This window comes from Lycium ferocissimum, chromosome 7 (genome assembly GCF_029784015.1).
Source record: "Lycium ferocissimum isolate CSIRO_LF1 chromosome 7, AGI_CSIRO_Lferr_CH_V1, whole genome shotgun sequence".
NCBI classification, from domain to species: domain Eukaryota; kingdom Viridiplantae; phylum Streptophyta; class Magnoliopsida; order Solanales; family Solanaceae; genus Lycium; species Lycium ferocissimum.
Genome location: NC_081348.1, coordinates 48,159,275 through 48,181,107, shown reverse-complemented (window position 1 = coordinate 48,181,107; position 21,833 = coordinate 48,159,275). Strand labels below are relative to the sequence as shown.

At 33.1% G+C, this 21,833-nt stretch overlaps 2 protein-coding genes and 1 long non-coding RNA gene across 5 annotated transcripts in view; 2 read left to right on the top strand and 1 right to left on the bottom strand.

Annotated features, from left to right (window-relative positions):
* LOC132065477 (uncharacterized) overlaps nt 1-21,833 on the top strand; it is a 95,133-nt gene that overhangs the window by 59,400 nt on the left and 13,900 nt on the right. The gene's annotated exons all lie outside the window — the stretch shown is intronic.
* Nucleotides 1,609-10,517, bottom strand: LOC132065467 (glucan endo-1,3-beta-glucosidase 14). Of its 3 annotated transcripts, none has more exons than XR_009416745.1 (4): nt 10,359-10,517; nt 8,034-9,067; nt 7,771-7,923; nt 1,609-1,625 (listed from the first exon to the last, which is right to left on the bottom strand). XR_009416745.1 is itself a non-coding variant. In XM_059458881.1 (3 exons), exons 1-3 carry the CDS (start codon nt 10,414-10,416, stop codon nt 7,867-7,869), a joined length of 1,149 nt encoding a protein of 382 aa, XP_059314864.1. In that variant the 5' UTR covers nt 10,417-10,517; the 3' UTR covers nt 7,286-7,866. The 3 variants fall into 3 exon arrangements, 1 of the variants encoding a protein (XP_059314864.1); XR_009416744.1 differs by lacking the exon at nt 1,609-1,625 and adding an exon at nt 4,574-4,876; XM_059458881.1 differs by lacking the exon at nt 1,609-1,625 and having other exon boundaries at nt 7,286-7,923.
* LOC132065469 (uncharacterized) lies at nt 9,368-10,248 on the top strand. Its single transcript, XR_009416746.1, has 2 exons — nt 9,368-9,748; nt 9,914-10,248. It is a non-coding gene; the product is annotated as an uncharacterized LOC132065469 (long non-coding RNA).

Below are 21,833 nucleotides of genomic sequence, written 5' to 3'. Positions count from 1 at the left end.
AGCAAATTCCCAGCCAAGTTAGCAATGTGAAACAGAAAATAAAAACTGCGCCGTCTAAGACTATCTGCAAGAAAAATCTGGTCATTAATATACACACATTACCTTCAATGAATCAAGACTAAGATGGTAACCATCACAATCTGCAGTAAAGTATAATAACATACATTTTAGCAGCCATTTTTTACAGCCAACTTTGAAAATTAGTATTTGACTTGTTAAAGGCAGCCATAATTATTCTTTATTTCTAACCTATTTCATATCACAATCACTAGTCCCACCCCTGATGCTAACCTAGGCAGGTCTAAAGACATCCAAAGACAAACTATTATTGTACCAATGCTACAACACAAAGTTATGGGAGACCTTCATAATCAAGTTGTTGTCAGAGTCGGGTCTCTATGTCGAGTTCTATCACAAGATCACGACACAGAGCTTCGATCAAGAAGAAGAAAATTGTATACTAGACCGTCCCTCACAAGAGCACGAAGCAAGGGATCACTTCTTATGGACTGGTTGAGAATGATTTTGATCTAATTCATGACCTGTAAGTTAAATATATAAGTATTAAAGTTTGGAAAATAAGTTGAATCTCCAGATCAAAAGGTTGAGGTCTGAACTTTAGAAGTAGAAGACATCCTGGTGGGATTCTGATTTAGTTCATGGCCTATTAGAAGTATAGAAAGCGTTCTCGTGTGATGTCACGGACGGAAAAAGATTGCAGTCAGTTTGATAATGGTCTAGTGACATTGTTTCTCATGCACGAAAGACACATGTCAACTTTACATCAAAGAGGGTATAAAGTATTGGTACTAGTTTCTATAACTAACTAGATGTGGTGAAGGTTTATCCAGCTTACAAGGGAATCAAATTCAGTGAGAAAATAGCCAAGGCACTCTTGTTGGAAATGTCAAATTGGATTCTTCTTTGTCAAGTTTATCTACTCATCTTAAGCTAATGCTGATGTAAGAAAAGGTTTCTTATGGGCTCCATGATGTTAAAGTTGCAACTTTTCAAGAATTGCCGAGTAAAAATTTGCGTCATGCCAGATCAGTTCCCTACAAGCACATACTTTAATCTACACGGCAGCCAAAATAAATATCTAAAGTAAGATTTTTACCACCCCCCCCCCCCCCCCCGCCGTTTATGCCCTATCCCCCACCAAACCTACGTGGATACAAAAATAATGAAAGAAAGAAAGAGAAACACAAACACACTATGAGCCCGTTTGAATGAGGCAAAAAAGCGGCTTATATAAAAGCTGAAAACGAACATATAAGCCCCAAAAAATAAGTTGGGTAAATTAACTTATTTTTTGCTTATAAGTTCGTTTTTCACCTTACACAGCCGCTTTTTAGATAAATGGTTCCAAACGGGTTTAATTAATTTTTTGACTTATTTTAAGACAAAAATGGGCTTTTTAAAATTTAGTAAACTAACCAAACACTCAAAAAAGTTAAAACAACATAGGCGAACTTATGCCCAATTCAAACGGGCTCTATAGCTAGATTATAAGGGGCTAAGCACAAATTAAATCCCACATCAAAAAGCATACTGATACTATTTTTGCTCCACCTCTACCCCACCAGTCCAAAAAAATCTCTTAATATGTGGACCACTTGTGGCTACTTGGCAAATTGCTTTCCGAATATGGAGTGTGAAGCAGCAAGCCATTGATCAGTTTGCTTTCCAAATTGCAAAATGCTTGCAGCCAAAGCACGAATTTCCATTTCAATTCTCTTTTGCATTACAAAAGATTCTTGCCCTTCTCTATTCACCAAGTCCACCCAAATTGGGGTTACTAAAGTTACAACTTGGGGTTACTAAAGTAATCAAAAATACCGCTCATTTGATAGAACCCAAATCCACCCGATTTTAATTAAATTACTCTTAAATCAAATTAAACCCTCAAAATAATACAGTACAATACGATACAACATCATACATTATGAAACATTACGTAACAACCATCCGAGCAAAGTGTAAAATGCGAGAAAACCCACAACTCAATTTTGTAAAATTCGAGAAACCCATTAAACCAATTCGTAAAATTCGAAAAACGCATTAACCCAATCCATTTTTATTATTAAGCACACTGCAATGTGAGCTCAAATGAAGATGTTCTAAACTACCTGTACTTGTATATGCTTGAGTTCTTATAATTTTCAGAATGTAAACATGTGGTCCATAGAAAGTGAGTTCTTTCAGTTAAGCTTCATTAAGTGTTTGTTTTATAATTAGGTCCATTATTTTTATGTCACAATAATTTCTAGATATCCTTTTTAAAATTAAGCTTCAAATACTCTTCTCTTTTTCAAACTTCAATTAGATATTGTTTAATAGTCCAATTAGCAGTTATTTTTCTTGAAATTTCAAAAAATAAAATGTACAAAAAGAGAAAAGAGTTAGGGATAACTTAAGTTTATAAGTATCTGCGAGCGTTTTGTGGTTGCTGAGCTTTTCTTTCGCAAATCGCTTTGACTACATTGAAAATTGTTTTTTTGAGAAACTTATTTGTGATTCGTTTAGATGAAGAAACTTGAAAATCCTCAACAACAACAACATACTTAGTGTAGTCTTACAAGTGAGGTTGGTGAAAACTTGAAAAACTTTAGTTTAGGATTTTGTTAAGCTTGGGTATTAGAAAGTGGATCTATTAATTTTGAAGGTTTGAATTGAATCTAACCATTGATAATTGTTGGGATTGCTATTGTATGTTTGGATATCAAATTTAGGGTCACTTGGATCAATTTTAAAGCAAAAACGTGCTGGTGAAGTTTCTCCTAAACTTCTTGTGATCCCCAAGGAATTGTCAATAATTTGTTTCAAAGCTACAATTCACTTAAGACTTATAAGTTATGGCAAGTCCATCCATAAGAAGCCCCTGGTGACCCGCTAGAATTTGTGACCAATTTATTTTAAAATTACGACATAATTTATATTAGTATAACCTGTTTAGTGAAGCTTCTAAAATAAGTTTATTTTAAAAAAAAAATGCTTTTTAAAAAACTGTTTTTGGGAAAAATTACTTTTTTTTAGCTTTTGTTCCCCAGAAGTACTTATTTTCTTCAAAAAAAAAAAAAAAGCTTGATCAAATACCTCACTTTTAAAATAAACACTTTTTGAAAGAAAAAAAAACACTTTTAGTCTCCCAAAAGCTTGGCCAAACAGGCTATAAATCCTATTGATTTGCCAAATTTTTTGCACCAATCCCAATGATTGGCCATGAGTTGTGGCAAGACAAATCCTTTGGTGATTCTCCAAGAATTAAACTCATACTTCTAACACAAAGATTATTTTCTTACAATTTATTTGAATATGATTAAAAGTTAAATAGAGGTGCGAAATGATCCTATTTGTGTAAATCTCCCCAACTTCCAGCACTAAGGAGCAAGAATATGGTTAATGCTGGCAAGGGCGAATTTATGCATAGAAAATGGGTCACGTGAATCCACTCGTTATTCGACTAAATTCGATATATTATGTATATAATTCTTAAAATATATCTAATATTAACCGAAGAGACACATGATCAAATAAGACTGAGTGGAGCATTGGTTAACTGCTAGGTTTAATCCCCATAAGGTCTCGAGATTGAACCCTAACATATGCACGTTTGCTTGTCTTTTTTTTAAAAAAAAAAAAAAAAAAAAAAATTATAAGCAACTTAAAACATTTTGCTCGCCAAGTTGATATCACTATAAAATTTTATATCTTATCTTAAAAGCAATGGTGAGCCCACCCTCTTCAAATCCTAGATTCGCCTCTGAATGCTGATTTTTTCTGTCTTTATTTTTCTTCCCTTTATTCTTTTGGGGGACTGTAGTCATCCCTTCCGGGGCATATTAAACTATAATATATCTTGATGTTATCATTATAACCAAATAATATTCTATCTACAATAATTTTTAATGTCAAAGGACAACTATGGTTCATAATTAACTTTGTACTTATTCCCTTTTGATTATTTTACTTCTTGTACTCTGATTCCCATATAAGGGGTAGGAGGTTTTTTTTTTTTTTGTTCTCATAAAATTAACATCTCTGTACTACAAGCGTAAAACATATTGACACAACCAGGTCATTTATGAAATAAGCATATTGACACAATCAGGTCATTTATGAAATAAGTACAATTAAATTTCTATAATAGTCTTTTTGTTAAAAGTTTCTACAATAGATTTCAATTGATAATTTAATACAAATAACAACTAATGTGCTATCACAAATTAAACAATGCTTTTATAACTTGAGTCCTTTTCTTTTATGCCATGACCCTTTTGCAGAAAATACTATCATAGAAACTATCAAAACAATTCTAAAAACCATCAAAAGGGGAAAATAAAGAAAGAAATAACATGATTATAACCTTAGCCGCTATCAAGAAATAATATAGGATGCATCCCACTTATTTCACTACTTAATTAGTCAAAATAGAGCAGTGATGTTTACTTGCACAATTAAAAAAAATAAAAAAAATAAAAATTAGTCATAATAAGACTACTTGTGAAAGTAGTCCAATTGATAATACACTACAGATGTTTTCCCAATAAAAAAAGGAAAAAAGAAAAGCAAGTACAACAATTTGCAGTAGGTCATAATCTATCAAACGTCAGTACAATCATATTTCCCTTATTATAATTCTAATAAAATGGGATGATAACTATTGCCAGAGAAACTAGTGTTCTTATTGAATTTGTAAATGAATCAACTAGTAAAGTAGTTACAAACATTTCTATTGAGGCTATAATCTATGAGTTTTTTCCCTTTTTTGTATGAATACAATGTATATTTGATCATGACATCAACTCCAATAAGCAATTTCCCAGCCAATTAGCAATGTGAAACAGAAAATAAAAACTGCACCGTCTACGACTACCTGCCAGAAAAATCAAGTCATTAATATACACCACATTACCTTCAATGAATCAAGACTAAGATGGTAACCACCACTATCTGCATAAAAGTCTATATTAACATACATTTCAGCAGCCATTTTTCCCAACCAAATTTGAAAATTAATCGTTGACTTGTTAATTACAGGCATAATTATTCGTTTTTTTTTTTCTAACCTATTTCATATCGCAATCACTAGCTCTCCCCGCCCCTGATGGAACCTAGGCAGGTCTAAAGACATCCAAAGACGAACTATTATGTACCAATGCTACAACACAAAGTTATAGGATCTTCATAATCAAGTTGTTGTTGGAGTCGAGTCTCTATGTCGAGTTATATCTCAAGATCGCGACATAGAGATTCGATCAAGAAGAAGAAAACTGTATACTAGACCGTCCCAGGAGAACAAAGCAAGGGATCACTTCTTATGGACTGGTTGAGAATGATTTTGATCTAGTTCATGGCCTATAAGTTAAATATATAAGTACAGAGTATCAAAGTTTGGAAAATAAGTTGAATCTCCAGATCAAGAGGTTGAGGTCTGAACTTTAGAAGTAGAAGCGTTACGGTGGGATCTCCTCGGACCGCAAAAGATTGCAGTCAGTTTGAGAATAATCAATTGACATTGTTTCTCATGCTCGAAAGACACATGTCAACTCTGTATCAAAGAGGGTATAAAGTGAACGTACTAGTTTCTATAACTAACTATATGTGGTGAAGGTTTATCCAGTCTACAATGGAATCAAATTCAATGGAATATAGCCACCAAGGCACTCTTGTTGGAAATGTCAAATTGGATTCTTCTATTTGTCAAGTTTATCTACTCATCTTAAGCCAATGCTGATGTAAGAAAAGGTCCCTTATGGGCTCCAAAGTGCTGCTTATCGGGCGGATCGGACGAATAATTATGTTTAATGGTTCGACTTATCGGTTATCGGCTTTTAAATGTACTAATCCGCTAGCCAACCGATAAGATGTCAGTTGGTTCGGTATCGGGTTAATAATTACCGGGCGGTTATTGGGCAGTGTATCGATTAAATCTAAAAGAAAATGAAAATTAAAATCACAACATGTCGCCAACGAAATTAAAATCGCAGCTTCCAATCCTTTTGCAACATTCCCATATGTTCGTTACATATCATACAGTGACTGTATTACAGTATGCTTGGATAATGTTTACACTATCATTTCTGCCATTGCTGTTTCAAATGTGAAGTAGGCAAGTGGTAACTGATGGCATTAATGATAGAAATAGTGTGTATTTCCTTATATAATTGGGTTTGACCAAACCTTTTGGAATATAACAAAAGTACTTTTGCAGTTTGAGATTTTACATATACCCAGGAGTAAAAATATAAATATAATAATTCTTAACGGGTTAACGATTTATCCGATAACGTAATTGAGTAATTCGCCACCGCACCAGTAAGCCGTTAACTATAAAATTTTAATTCATTCACCAACCGTTAATCCGATAACTCAATACCAATAAGTTAATTTTGCGGTTGAATTATCGGTTATGATTCGATTTTGAATAGCCTTACATGATGTTGAAGTTGCAACTTTTCAAGAATTGCCAACCAAAAGTTTTCCATCATGCCAGACCAGTTCCCTACAGGCACATACTTTTATCTCTACAAGGCAACCAAAATAAATATCTAGAGTAAGATTTTACCCGACCCCCACTCGATCTAGATGGAAACAGAAATAAAGAAAGAAAAAAGAGAAAACATAATCATAATTCAGACTATAGCTAAGATTATGAGTGGCTAGCCCAAATCCCACATCAAAAAGCATACAAACCTCATACTATTTTTGCTCCACCCCTACCCCACCGGTCCAAAAAAAATCTCTTAATATGCGGACGACTTGTGGCTACTTGGCAAAATCAGATAGGGAGGATTACACTTCCAAATTTGGATAACATATTAAAATAGGGGTAATAAAATAAGGAAAAGAAGAAAAAAAGAAGGTGGTAGAGGTTTCAAAGATATGCAACTTAGATTTGACTCAAAGACGATAGGTGACGCAATATTGACTGCTCCACATCAGATTGATGCAACATATTCTTTAATGAAAGTAATGATAAAAGAGAGAGACAGAAGATGTCATAATCAGACATAGGCTTCACCAGCAAACACAAAAACTAATGAGCCTTTCCACTTGCCAAATATTATTCAATGTTGAAAATAATTCAGAAGTTGTTGATGGATGGACTCAAAGGGCGGCTTTTTTTTTTCCCTTCAAATACAAGCCAATAGGGACTTTTGTCTTCATGAAGATGATGGGAATTTTGTAAAATGAGATTCATATGCATGATTGCTAGTGGGAAGATAAGTCTGATGAGACTCATTACCATATCTCCAATAAAGAAATGATACAATGAAAGGTATCCTAGAAAGTAGGTGATCAGCAGTTGACTGTTTCTGGAATATTAAAATCCCAAGAATACATTAGAACTTGCATAAAGTGGGATTAACTTACAAAGTACAAATTAAAGAAAAATCACCTATAATACATATTTATGAGGCTATGTTGCTCCGACCCTTCAAAAAAGTCACCAGGTGCGTATTGGATCCTCCAAAAGTAATGCATTTTTGAAGGATCCGACACGAGTACGGTAGCATTTTTAGAAAGTCCAAGCAACCTAGATTTCAAAAAGAACTAGGCTTACTAAAGACAAAGGAAAATGAGGATCAAATACTTTGAAAACTAATGGCCTAATCTAAAGAAACCTTGGTGCATGTTGATTATCCAATCCTTAGGTACTGAAGTTTTGCAGGAAAACGCCCCTAACAAAATCTCACTGATCCAAGAAAATTCACGGAATAATGAAAGCATAAGTACGAAGAAAATCGCGGTATAAAGTTTTGTTACCTTGTAGTAATACCTATCTATCAGCAATAGTTCTTGAAAAAATTGAATCATCTCTAATCTCCTAGTATCTCCAATAGTTTGTCTATCGAACAACGTTCAGAAGAGTATCACGAAAAGCAGAATCAGCAGAAGAAAAGCAGAGCTAGACAAGACCTGGAACAAAATAAAAGGATAGCATTAGGAAGATTCAACATTTCAGCAAACTATTGAAAACAAGTTTTGGGGTTACTACAACTATAATTAAAAAATAACAGATTCCGTACGTTTTTCGTGGCAGCTGAATAATCCATACGTGGAAGAAATCCTTGTTGTAACCCGATATTATAAACTGCAGTTCCATCAGGGTAGTAGAGGCCATAATTCCTCTCTGATCCAGGACCAGGCTTTAAATTTTCGTTAAAAAGTGCAAACACGTAAACATCGATAGGCTCCGATGGGTTAGCTGGAGTCCCTTGATTTTCCTGCATACGCTGAAACAAATTTCCATTATATAATGCAGCGTTTTCACGTGTTGCTCCAAATTCATTCTGATCGCCCTTCGATGGCCAGCCAGTTTCGGACACCTTAACTGGAATGTCTGAATAGCCCATTGCCTTAATTGCCGAATAAACTGCATCAATTTGTGCATACAACATGTTGTCGTATTTTAAATTCGTGGCTGGATCGATTGTACCCTGGTTAGGTCGGAAAAGTACATAATCAAGTGGAACTTCGTTGGGGTTGTCTTTGTATGCAAAAAACGGATAGACATTTATAAGGAACGGTGACTTGGTTTGGGCATGGAAATTGAGCATGCCACGAATGTACTCACTAAGATCTTGTTTAAATGAACCCGAGGAAGGCGGAAAAGAATTTTCCAAGATCCCAGCAGAGTGTGGATGTGCCACATATATATCATTACTAAGGCCGAGATTAACAAGAGCCTTATAAACGCCTTGCATTGCCGGGAGGAGGTAAGACTTTAGCTGCATATCATCACCCGTTAAGACCTCGTTACCAACAGTAATACAAGTGATTTTAGTCTGAGTATGATAAGGTTGAACATGTTGTTGAATCCAAGATTGAGCTTGTTGAGGATCACTCATTCTTTGTAAGTTCTCATTCCCAAGTCCAATAACAAATTCGACATTTGTATTCGCGAATGCTGTTAACACGTTTGGATCAGCGTCGTAGAGTTTTACTCTCGTAACGTTGAGGGATCTGAGGAGAGTCGAGACTCGTGATGGTGTTGGTAGATTATTGGCAATTTGGCCATAGTTAATTCCAATTCCAAGGCTGAGTGTGCTGGCAAATAAATCTGATCAAACAGTTGAAATAAACAATGAATACTTTGTCGGGCAAAAAGAGGTGAAAAACATATATAAACACAAGCATTTAACAATTAAGAAAACTACCCACCAATTGAAAATTAACTACTGCACCAAGAAAAACAGAGCAAAACTCTGTTTTTTCAATCAAATCCTCATACAGTTGAAAAAAAAAAATGATCAAAACCAAAAAAGAAAAAGTTTCTGAAAAATCCAAACTTTTACACCCTATCCATAAGAAGGTTGGATCAACAGAAACTGAAGGAGAAAGACACCATTGCCAACTAGGCGCTATGTTGATCGGACGCTTCAAAAGTACCGAGATCCTAAAAAGTTAGTGCACTTTGGAGGAGCTGATTCGGGTACGGGGCATATTTTTGGAGAGTCCGAATAGCATAGACTGGGAGAACCAGAATCAATCATCATATTCATAACCAAGTTTTACTGGTAATTTCAATTCCATCTTCAATAATTGAACAGAATAACTCATAAACACATACAAATTCTCTATTCATTAGCACCAAGAATCCACCTTCACTAAATCTGGTGATAAACACTTTAGCAAGAACTCCATATATCCATTATTTGCCAAGCAATACACTACTATAGTTTCCACCAAATATAACAAGAATCCAACACATAAAAATTGAATCTTTGCAACTAAAATGACAGTTCGAACCCCCCAAACCAACTACCTAACTCAAGAACCAGACATCCCAGAAGAGAAGAAAAGCAAGAGAACTCATTAAAGCCCAAGCAATACAATACTATAGTTGCCACCAAGTAAAACAAGAATCCAACACATAAAAATTGAATCTTTGCAACTGAAATGGCAGTTTCAACACCCCCCCAAACCAACTACCTCAACCAAGAACCAGAAAGAGAAAAAAAAGCAAGAGATCAGCCCATAAAAGGCTAAGCAATACTATAGTTGCCACCAAGTAAAACAAGAACCCAACACATAAAAATTGAATCTTTACAATTACCTCACCCAAGAATCAGAAATCCCAGAAGAGAAGTAAAGCAAGAGAAGCCATTATAGGCCAAGCAATACAATACTATAGTTCCCACCAAGTAAAACAAGAATCCAACACATAAAAATTGAATACTTGTAACTAAAATGGCAGTTTCACCCTCATCCAAGAACCATAAATCCCATAAAAGAAGAAAAGCAAGAGAACCCAATAACCCAAATAGCATAAAAACAAACTAGTTGATGAAAAAGACACAAGACTTGTACAACAAAAGAAGATTACTAAAAATAGAAGAAAAGGAAATCACCTGTTAGAGAAAGAAGAAGAAGGAGAAGAGCCTTGGAGTTGAAGCAGAGGATGGCCATTGCCCCTATTGCCAGCCTAGCTAAATCTCAACCACGACGGCTCTTTAATGATGTATTTGTATCCTTATATACACAACAAACAACATGCAAGCTTTCCATATTTTTCTTTTTCCTTTTTTTTTTTTTTTTTTTTTTTTAATTGTAGGAGTGTTATACACTTACTATATACGGACCAGTAAGAAACAGAATTTTGAGGTTCATTAACTATTACTTCGTGTCCCCATTTGTTTGAAGGTTGACTAGTTTGGAGAGTTAAACAGTTCTTACTTTGACTATAATTTTCTCCAACTTTTTTCATATATTGTGAATTATTGTAGTTTTCAAATATGTAAATCTTATTATAAAATACTCATGTATAAAATTAAGTCAAAGAAAAATTTACTTGACTCCCAAACTGGTCAACCTTCAAACAAATTGGGACGGAGGGAGTATTATATACGCGTTTGGAAAATTGACTTTATATACAGTGTGATTTTCTGTCAAAAAGAATCATGAATATCCCCTGTTTCTTTAGCTCTGGCCTTGATATTAAGCTCCCGTTTGGCCATAGATTTTCTGTGACTTTGTGTTTGAACATGCATTTTACTTGGAAAAAAAAATGAAGTTTTATGAGTGAAAGTCCAAAAACCCAAAAACTGGAGCAGTTTTTGGAACTTGATTTTTTTTTTTAAATATAGATTTTCAAAATCTGATCCAAAATCTATAGCCAAACTGTTATTGAAGATAAATTTTCAAAACCTGATTCAAAATATATGGCCAAACGCTAGCTAAATATACATTAACGACAATTACATATGATTATAGGTGTGGAAGAATTTTTTATCTTATATAAACAGTGTGATTTTCGATTAAAAGAAATTTCGATCATCTTCTTTGTTCCTTCTAACTCCACCCCCAATATTGAGTATACATCGACAACAATTTACATGTTACTAATATAATATACTTAACCAGCTTTATGCATTTAAGTTTGTAAATTCGCAAGTACATGTTACTAAAATAATATATTTAGCAAATTGAAGCAGATGTGGACTTACATAAAATACGCGCCAATTATAATCTCAACTTGTGATTTTTATACTATTACTCACGTCTCCATCACTATACTTGGCCGTTCATTTATGAACGCAAATGAATACTATTATACAGCTATTATAAGTACTTCTATAATTTTAAAAAGAAAAACAGTCTGATACATGAAATATCTTTTACTCCCTTGTCGAATTTATGTGATACAGTTTGAATTTCAGAGTAAAACTAGAAAACTTTTGACCACGATTTATTTGTATGCCTGTTAAATATTTTAAATTGTTATTTATTGTGGTTTAAAGTGCTCTTTATGTAGTTTTTAAATATGTAAATTATTTTTCAAAAGACTTAAAGGTTGTATGTCCGAAATCACGATCAAAATAAAGAAGTTTGATTCTCGAAATCCAAACTGTATCACATAAATTGGGACAGAGGGAGTATTCACATAGGGTTCGAGAAAATTAAGGAAAGGCCGTCCTTCAAAGGATATAATATATGTAGTTTATCTTGACGCAAACATGAATTTCACGGTTCGAACTGGAAGATAACTTTACTGTTGTTTTAATGCTTCCTTCTCCTATTTCCTGTGTTCAATTTTACTTGTCATGTATTGACATGCCACGTCTATTAAGGAGTAAAAAATAAAATGATAATTTTACTATATTACCCATAGTTATTACTACTAAGTAACCTAATCATTGAAATCAATAAAACATACTTTAAAAATTGTGTAGCCACTCAGAATTTTTTGAACTTTTCAACCCAATAATAATAATAAGGGTAAAGTAGGTATGGAATGGTAAATTATCTCTTAATTTTTTAAAATGGACAAGTAAAAATGAATAACTATTTTTAGTATACACAACAAGTAAAAATGGCCGGAGGGACTATTATTCTTGTATTAAATTAATTATTATTATTAGAGAGCAACTGCACACAAATTATTTTGGTGAAATCTATGTTAAGATTTTTGTGACAAGTTTCCACTCACTTTATTACATGTATGTTCGTTGTTTCCTCTCTTTATCAGGCCGTTGTTTGTAGTTGACGTGTGATAGATGCCGACATGACTTTCTTAGGTGCAAATAGACCCTCAAAGTTTTTTTTCATAATTACACTTCGATTGCAAAAAACTTTCTGGTTTGTTTCCTAAAGTACAATGACCATTTTCCAACACTCACCGCGTAATTAAAGAAACTCCACTTGAAAAAGAAAAAGAAACTTCCCATATTATGCATGTATTTTAATTCCAAGTACGTTTGGAAAATGAATATTTTAAGGTAAATACAACTAATGCTTAAATTAGCTAGGTAGATTGTCTACATCACAACCCTAAGTCTGCGGTCCTTCTCGGATTACGTCAACGCGGAGATATTGTTTTGCATCGGAAACTTTTTTTTTTTTACAATCTACCCATATTTTACGATTAGTAAATACTAGTTGCCGCTTTTAAGGGAAGAATATGAACCAATATTGATTACTACCATATAGTTCCACCATGAATTATACGTAATATTCAACGTAAACCATTGAGCGAAATTTCACTAGCAAATAACCATTTCTTTCTTTTTACTAGTAAATTTCTCTAAAAAAAATATTTGGAATGAGATCTGTTGATTAATTAGTACTTTACTTCTTCACTAGCTAAGAGCGAAATTTCACTAGCAAATAACCATTTCTTTCTTTTTACTAGTAAATTATGTATAAGTACTAATCAAAGTTGAGATTGTAATTTCTACCTCAAAATATGAAAGCATTTTCCCTATTCAAGTTACATTTTCGGGGAACTTTGGTTAAAAATAAATAAATTCTAGTTTATACCTTGTGATCAATTTTTCTGATAAAATAAGCCGTAGATTGAAATAAGAAGACAAATAGCGTAGTTTAGTCAACGGTTAATGGAATTTTAACTATCATTTTGATCTTTAGTACGGTAATTTCTTCACATATGGAGGGAATAACGATTCAAATTCCCAACGAAAGAGATGCAAATCTTTAATTGTTATCCTTTGAATAAGTTTAGGGTACAAATGGGACATAAATTATGTGGATTTATTACACGCCGAGTTTTAATAAATTTCTAGTAAACATTATTTGCTTATTAAGTTTTATGTCTTTTTCTGTTATTATGATTTATATAGACGCGAAGATTCTACATATAGAAAATTAATGTAATGTTGCTGAAGAAACATGCAAGGACGGGTCAAACAAGATTGATAGGTTTCTAAGTTGACATACTTTTGAAGCTAGGGTACAAATGACAGTTTAGACTTTGGGGCTCAATGTGAAGTAGCTCGAAAGAAAAAAATTGGGTGTGCTTAAGTGTGAACAATATGTGTCATGGCCTTGAATCGTGATGTATACGGTATCAGAGTCGGTACTCACCCAATATGATGGTGGGACTCAGCAAGGACACTAAGTCTCTAAGGGGGGGTGGGGTAGGGGGGTTATATGTGATGTCTCTCGCTGATGAGGGCGGGTCACGCAGGACTAGCAGTACATTTAGGGGCGACAAACTTCTGAAAATGAGGTGCACATAATACATTAGGTGAATTCCACTTTTAAATGTGAGGGGAAAGTAAAAAACTTTATAAGACATAATTCTTCAAATTCACATGGTACATTTACTTTTGAATCTCAATGTGACATGGTCCGAAAAATAAATTTGCCCTAATACACCAATCAGAAAGAAGGATTTTGTGCTTTTCACCTTTTCGCAGAACGGCCGAGGCTCAAAACGGATAATACATTCCATGGAATCGAGACTTTACTCATGACAATTAGACTCTTTTATACTCACTACTCAGTAGAATAAACTATGGAAGAAAATTCATTTTATTGGCCGTTTTTTGTTTTCTAAAAATGGCCAATTTATGCCTTATAAAGACCTTCCTTTCCATACTAATGATTCTCTTGCCCAAGCAATTGATCGGTTTAATATAGGGAAAATAACCCTCTATGACTATTTAGGAAAAATAATTACCCGAAATAGCCCGTGTTTGTAAAATTACCTGAACTGGCCCAATTTGTACCCTCACTTCAAAAGCCTGTTGTATATTTGTACCCTCACTATAATTGAAAAAATGTTGTATATTGTTGTATACAATTGAATTTTCTTAGATATAAACACCTCTTATACATTATTATACACTCTTTATACATTATTATCCAAATGTATAAAGTTGTATATTATGAAAAAGTGGCTATGCAGGGTGTAATTTAAAAATATGACTACGCAAATGTAATTTTATATGCTAGAATGTACATTATTGAAATCTTCCCTTTAATATATAATGGGATCACTTGTAACTTATATGTGACTCTAATTTCCCTAATAATTACAAAATTATCATATTCGCATTTATATATACATGTCAATTATATCACGAGGAAGATAATTTATTTGATTACTTTTCATGCTCTCTTTTTTCATTGTCATATATGTTATTATATATTCACAAGAAAATATTCTTAATTTTTATTTGAAATGTACTTTAATTGGGAAAATACATAAAAACCCTCCCAACGTATACTCGGATTAATTATGTCGCACCCAATCTTTGCGGGGGACCTATTACCCCCCCGACCTTATTTTTTCTGTATTTTTGTACCATTTTCGACTGACGTGGCAAAAAAAAAAAATTATGGCGAGTGAAAGCAGTAAAAATAGTTTTTATATTTAATTAAAAATTAATTTTTAAAAATTTGTTTATATTTGATCCTCTCACCCACCCCCACCCTCCCTTTCTTCCACATTTCAATTGTTAAATGCAATTTATTTTTCTCTTTCTTCTTCTTTCTCCTTTTTCTCTTTCTTCTTCTTTCTCTCGACCACCCTGCCACACACACACACACACACACCGCATGCGGCGACGGCCGAACAACACCAATATGAAAATGGGTCGACCCATTAAAACATAATGCCATTTCGGTGGAGGAGATATTTTGGTGTTTGATTTGCCTTCAAATGAATGTGTGTGTTAATGGAGGAAGAAAATGAGTTGAATGTGTGTGTGCTAATGGAGGAAGAAAATGGGTTGAATGTTTCTTGAAAATAGGCTCTTTATGATTGATGATTAAATTGAATGTGTGTGTTAATGGAGGAAGAAAATGAGTTGAATGTGTGTGTGTTGATGGAGGAAGAAAATGGGTTGAATGTGTGTTGTTAATGGAGGAAGAAAATGGGTTGAATGGAGGAAGAAAATGGGTTGAATGTGTGTGTGTGTGTGTGTGTGTGTGTGTGTGTTAATGGAGGAAGAAAATGGGTTGAATGTGTGTGTGTGTGTGTGTGTGTGTGTGTGTGTGTGTGTGTGTGTGTGTGTGTGTGTGTGTGTGTTAATGGAGGAAGAAAATGGGTTGAATGTGTGTGTACTAATAGAGGAAGAAAATGGGTTAATGGATTTCTTGAAATGAAGAAGAAGAAGAAGGGTTTAGTGATGAAGAAGAAGAGTTTAGTGATGAAGAAGACAAAATTAATGGTTTAATGGTTAATTAGAGATTAATTAGTATAAATATAATTAATAAAAGAAAAATCAAATGAAAAAAAAAAAAAGGAAAAGTGGCAGTGACGTGGCGGAGAGTGTTGCACACTCTCCACTGTGCAATTGGGCATCAATTTTTTTTGGTGCCACCTCGACCCAAAAAGTGGTACAAAAATACGAGAAAAAATGAGGGGGGGGGGGGGGGGGGTAATAGGTCGCCATGAAAGGTTGGTTGCGTCATAATTAATCCGATTATACGTTGGGGGGGGGGGGTTCATGTATTTTCCCTACTTTAATTCATATTTGTAAGTCCTTAATAAAAGTAATAGGTTGATTAGTCCCTTGGATAACTTTATGGAGGCAATATCTTGAGAGATGTTATCAAACTGCTTTAATTAATTAATCCGGAAATAAGTTTAATATAATTATCATACAAATAAATTGAAAAAAAAATTAAAATATGAAAACATTCTTAAACTTATTATATTATTTCTTGATTTTCTTTAGCAAAAAATGAATATACGATTAATCAGAGATTACAAATTAAGAGGACCATTACAATTTACAGGCAATTCGCACGAATGCCCTTATTTTGGAGTAGTCTTTAATTTTTGCCCATTAAATTGGTGGTCTTTAATATTTGCCCTTCGCCTAATACCCTGAGGTTTGGGGTTCGAACTTCGGCTCAGTCAAAAATTTAAAAAAAATTCGCAAGGCAGAGTTTTGCATGGGCAGAAATCTGCCTTGCATTTTTTTTTTTTTTTACTGAGTGGGGTTCGAACCCACAACCTCGGGATATTAGGCGAAGGGCAAAACTTAAAGACCACCAATTTGAAGGGTAAAAATTAAAGACCACCCCAAATGAAGGGCAATCCACGTAAAAAAAAAAAAAAAAAAAAAAAAAAGACAATTTACAAGTATAGCACAATATGTAAAATCCATTTTTACCCCAACTAAGCCCATAATTTTTAAGCATTTCCCTTTTTAATTCCAAGTTATTTCCTAATTCATTTTTGCCAACATAAATTGTGACAAAATACAGAACACAACCTCAACCTCAACCTCTTTAGATCCCTTTTGATATTTGGAGAGCTAAATAATGCTTAAATGACGTTTGATTGATTTTGACAATTGAGATATGAAATTAACTAAATATAACATGATCACCTAGAATTTGACGTACTCCCATCAGAGAATATTGCCCCACTTTATAATATAATTTAAGGTCATCACAATAAAAAATAAAAGTATAATCTACAATTTTATATCCAACTAAAGTGTATAATTTGACATGCAATGCACGAGTAACGTCCCACACATAATAAATTCAGATGAGATGCCTTTTAACAGGAAAAAAATTTAAAATTCAGGTTATGGGGGTTTTACATGAGCACATAAATTTTCAAGTGGAATTTAGGGCCCGTTTGTTGTCATCAAAATTGACATTTGAATCTAAATATATATACAAATATTAAGTTATTTATTAAGATTAAGACGTCTGAATATTAAATTATTATATTAAGATATGAATATTAAATAATTAAAATTGTTTGTTTTCTCAACCTCTTAATACATAGAACATTTTTATTTAAAAAATATTAAATATCAATTAATCTAATACTGTATTAGCAAAATATTTTTAAAAATTATATGGACGTTGTCGGTGGTGGTGGTCATGGGTAGCGACGATGGTTGTGGGTGCCGATCGTGGGTGATGGTTAGTGGTGGTGTTGGGTGATGGTGATGGTTGCTGGTAATAGCTATTAGTGATGGTAGTTGACAATAATGGTTAACAGTGGCGGTTGATGGTGGTGACAACTGATAAATGTGGTGGATGATAGTGACAGTTAATGGAGGTGGTGAGCAAACAGGCTAATATCAGTGGTTCACGATATATATTTTAAAAAAGATATATGGTGATTGATGGTGGTAATGACCAAATAGTAGTTATGGATGACTATATTTTAGAACAACATTATATAAAAAAAATGTTACAAATATTTTGAAGTTGTCATACATGACGTAGAAACACAGTTAGTAATCTACAAAAACTGAAAAAAGAAAACAAAAAATTTAATTTGAAAGGACTATGAGAAGTCGAAATTGATTTCATAATGAATACAAACATTATTACGTTGTCCAACAGAACTCGTTTTATAAAGAGTTAGACAATAGAACAAGTCAATGTCAATTTAAGAGTGCTAATATGTCAATTTAAGAGTGCTAATAAGTAATGAGCACTATTGCTTGAAATGAACAACTCCATTATTAAACAAGATGAACATTTTCTATAGAATGATTAAGGATTGAAACTCTTGTTAGTGTGATAAATTAAACGGTGTTATCAAGGATCGTGATGTGATGGATATAATTTTTTCATCCTTAACTAGAAACTTCGGGTTTAATCCCAAGAATGAAAAAGAACATGATAGAAACCGCTTCCTCCTTTGATTGACCTTATGCGGCGTAAATCCGAATTAATTAGAACCCCAAAACAAATACTGTTAATATGATAAATTGAAGAATAGAAACTACTGAAGATTGTTGTCGGATAAATAAGACTTCTTTTACCTTTAACCAGGAATCTTGAGTTTGAATTCAGGAATTCAGAAAAAACTCTAATAGTGAGTACTTCTTTTACTATGCCCTATATGATGTGAATCCCGATTAATTATGTCCTTAGATCCTTTAAGGCCTATACCAAATACAGGACACCAAGTGAAAACTCAAAAATAATAAATTATGAAATAGTTCCTAAGTGTGTAATAATATTAAATTGCAAAAGGAGAATTCAAGTCAGATTCAATATAAGGAAGTAGAGGAAAACGATTTTCGTGGTTTCAAGTTTTACAAGATCAGAAAAAAGGAAAATGGTTTCACATCATCCTATCTTTATCATCTTATCCTATTACTATTTATAATAATTCTTTATGTCATGAATGCAAGGCAGCCTACCAAAAAAATCAAATCTTCATCCACATTTTTCCAGTTTCTCTTATTGTCTTATTTCCTTAATTTTTACTTTCCTTAATTTTTACTCCAATATTTATTACTCTATTATTAATTATAGTGGTGGGGGCAGAAATTTTTAAAAGATCAAGCCGTCATCCACATTTTTGCAGCTTCTCTTGTCTTTTTACTTCTTATTTTCAACCCAATTCCTCCTAGTGATAATAATAATAGGCGGGGTCAGAAATATAAACAGAAAAAATATCCAAAATGTAAATAACATATTTGATCTCCTAATCATTGATGAATTTTGATTCTGTTCACTATAGTTTTTTCTTTACACTAAATTTTCAATTAATTGAATTGTGTTATTCTGATCCCTTTGTTAGTGAATATTCACATATTTAGCATATTATTGTTACATCATTTAGTTACTCGTGTATTAGGTGGTAAATTTGTATTGTTACTTTATATTTGACATTAATATGTATTAGAAATAGCTTAATATATCGTATTTCTACGTAAAGAGATTGAAAACCACACTTTAACTAATTAAAAATCAAATATGTTGCGTTTATAATTCTAGGAGCAACAATAATATTTATCAATAACTTAGAGATCGGACTAAAAGTATTATTATTCCATGAATATACTTGCTACCAATGCCATTGAATAATTCACACACACAAATATATATATATATATATTCTCCCTCCATGCATCCATATTTATTTTTCATGTAGTAACTTGGCACACCTATTAAGGAGCCAAAAATGGAATGACAATTTCACTATATTACCCCTAATTATTGCTAAATAACTTAATGATTGAAATTAATAAAATATATTTTAAAAGTTGTGCAGCCATTAAGAATTACCTGAACTTTCTAACCTAATAATCAACAATAAAGATAAAATAGATATAAAATGGTAACCTATCTCTTGATTTTTCAGACTGAATAAGTAAAATGGACAACTATTTTTAAGTACACGGGACAAGTAAAAATAAATTGACCGAGGGTGTATAAATTTTAGCAAAAAGATAATATAAAAAATGAATTTAGAGAAAATTAGTTTCTATATTTTAATTTAATGGGAAAAAAGAAAAAAAAGACAGAATATAGGATCTGCTGTTATTGGTAAGAAGGGGGCACGTGTTAATCACCGTCTGTGATGCCATCCTCCTCGAAATTCACGTCAATTGTCAAAGGTCGGTGGAATTTCTCGATGTCCTCATCACTTTCCTTAACTTACACTTTTCCCCCTCGTATATCTTTTCTTTTACAATCTTGTCCCCCTTTTTTCTTTTTCTTTTTGGTTGTTCTTTTTCTGTGTTTGTGTTTTTTGCTTTTTCTAGACACGGTTTAGGTACATGTTGAGTAAGGTAAATCAGCACCCAAGTCCCATATGGTACAGCTCATTGTTTTAATATTTTCTATACTACTACAAAATTTCGTTAACTTGGCACTAATTCATAAACAGATCAAGACATTCTGTTTGAAGACCAAAAAAAAAAATCGTCTAGCCTTCTTCTTCTTTTTTTTTTTTTTTTTGGTGACATTTGAATGAACGCGTATCTAAAAGAAAAAGAGAGGTTTTACAAATAAATTGGGTATGAACACAATAGCAAAAGCACCTTTACTACCAAGTAGTATTCTTTTTCTTTGTAATTCAGTAGAACTCACATGAAGTTGTGTCAATGACAATAAGATTGTATATATTAGATTCCCATATCTATGATAGAGAGGAATTTTGACTTGCTTTGTTTTCTGCTAAGATTCTAACTTATTTATTGGAAGCTAGGTTTGCTCTTCCTTGCAGATTCTTCAAAATTCGTTAACACTGATATACTTAATCTTTGGCATGACATAAAATAAACCAGTTTAGCTTTTGGGATTAAGTTAAGTCCAAGTTTAATATTCTTAATTAGCATTGCATTAGAGTTAGACTCATTCCGATCCTCAATTTACCGATGTTGGGTCCCTTTCTATATTGTCTACGCTGCAATTGATAAGCATGATCATCCGGAGTTGTTAGATTCCCACAACAATAATGGATGGAAAACTTTGATCTCCTTATATAATCTTGGACAATCTTCAGCTTATAAACTAACTTTTGAGTTACACTAGGTCCAGGATCCATTTTCATAACAATATAAATTTTACAAACAACAATATACCCTGTGTAATCTCACAAAGTATGGTCTGCGGAGGGTAAAGTGTATGCAGACCTTACCCCTACCACGGAGGTAGAGAGGTTGTCATAATATAAATTTCAAGTATGTAAAAATATGCCAGTTATTTGAGATTAGATAAAAGAAAAAGAGTGTTGAAAATTTGAACCAAATGTGTGTGTGGTGTCCGAATCCTACTGGTTGTATTCTCTTCTTTCCTCCTTCCCACAACTAAAAAGAAGTGTATCATGGGATCTCCACAAAATTTTCAACTCCCTCCCAAAGGTGTTTTTTTCTTTTTTTGCTTGCTAGAAAAGGCACATGCACATAGAAACACATACCAATAGCGTGTCATTAAAGGTTGTGATGGGTGGTGTCCTTTCATTAATCAGATAAGTTTCAGATTCGAACTCTAAAAATAAAATTGTCTTTGATAGGGAACACTTTACCTTCTTAAGCGGACTTTTTAAGGGGAATCTAGATTAGTCGAGCCCTAAAATGTTCCCTCCCAAAAGCAACTCTATTCGCACAACTCGATCCTGAAACATTTGGTTATGGATGGAGGGGTAATCAATCTTATAGATATATCAATACTGTTTTCACAATGCAAATGTTTTATGTCTAAATTATTTTTTTCAATATTACTTAATTCTAGCTATAGTCAATAAAGTTTAACGCCTAACATGGTGGTAACAAATAAAGATCCAAATTCATTAATGTATTTGTCAAAGAATTTTCTTTGGAAAAACTGTCACATTAAAAACAAGCAGCCTTCACTCCACTTGA

Excerpts from the sequence above, each read along its gene's own strand:
- LOC132065467 (XM_059458881.1), bottom strand. The coding sequence starts at position 10,416 with ATGGCCATCCTCTGCTTCAACTCCAAGGCTCTTCTCCTTCTTCTTCTT. Across the intron at positions 9,068-10,358 it reads TCTTCTTCTTTCTCTAACAG|ATTTATTTGCCAGCACACTC; the intron begins GTGATTTCCTTT and ends CTGTTTGATCAG. Across the intron at positions 7,924-8,033 it reads ATTCAGCTGCCACGAAAAAC|GTCTTGTCTAGCTCTGCTTT; the intron begins GTACGGAATCTG and ends ATTTTGTTCCAG.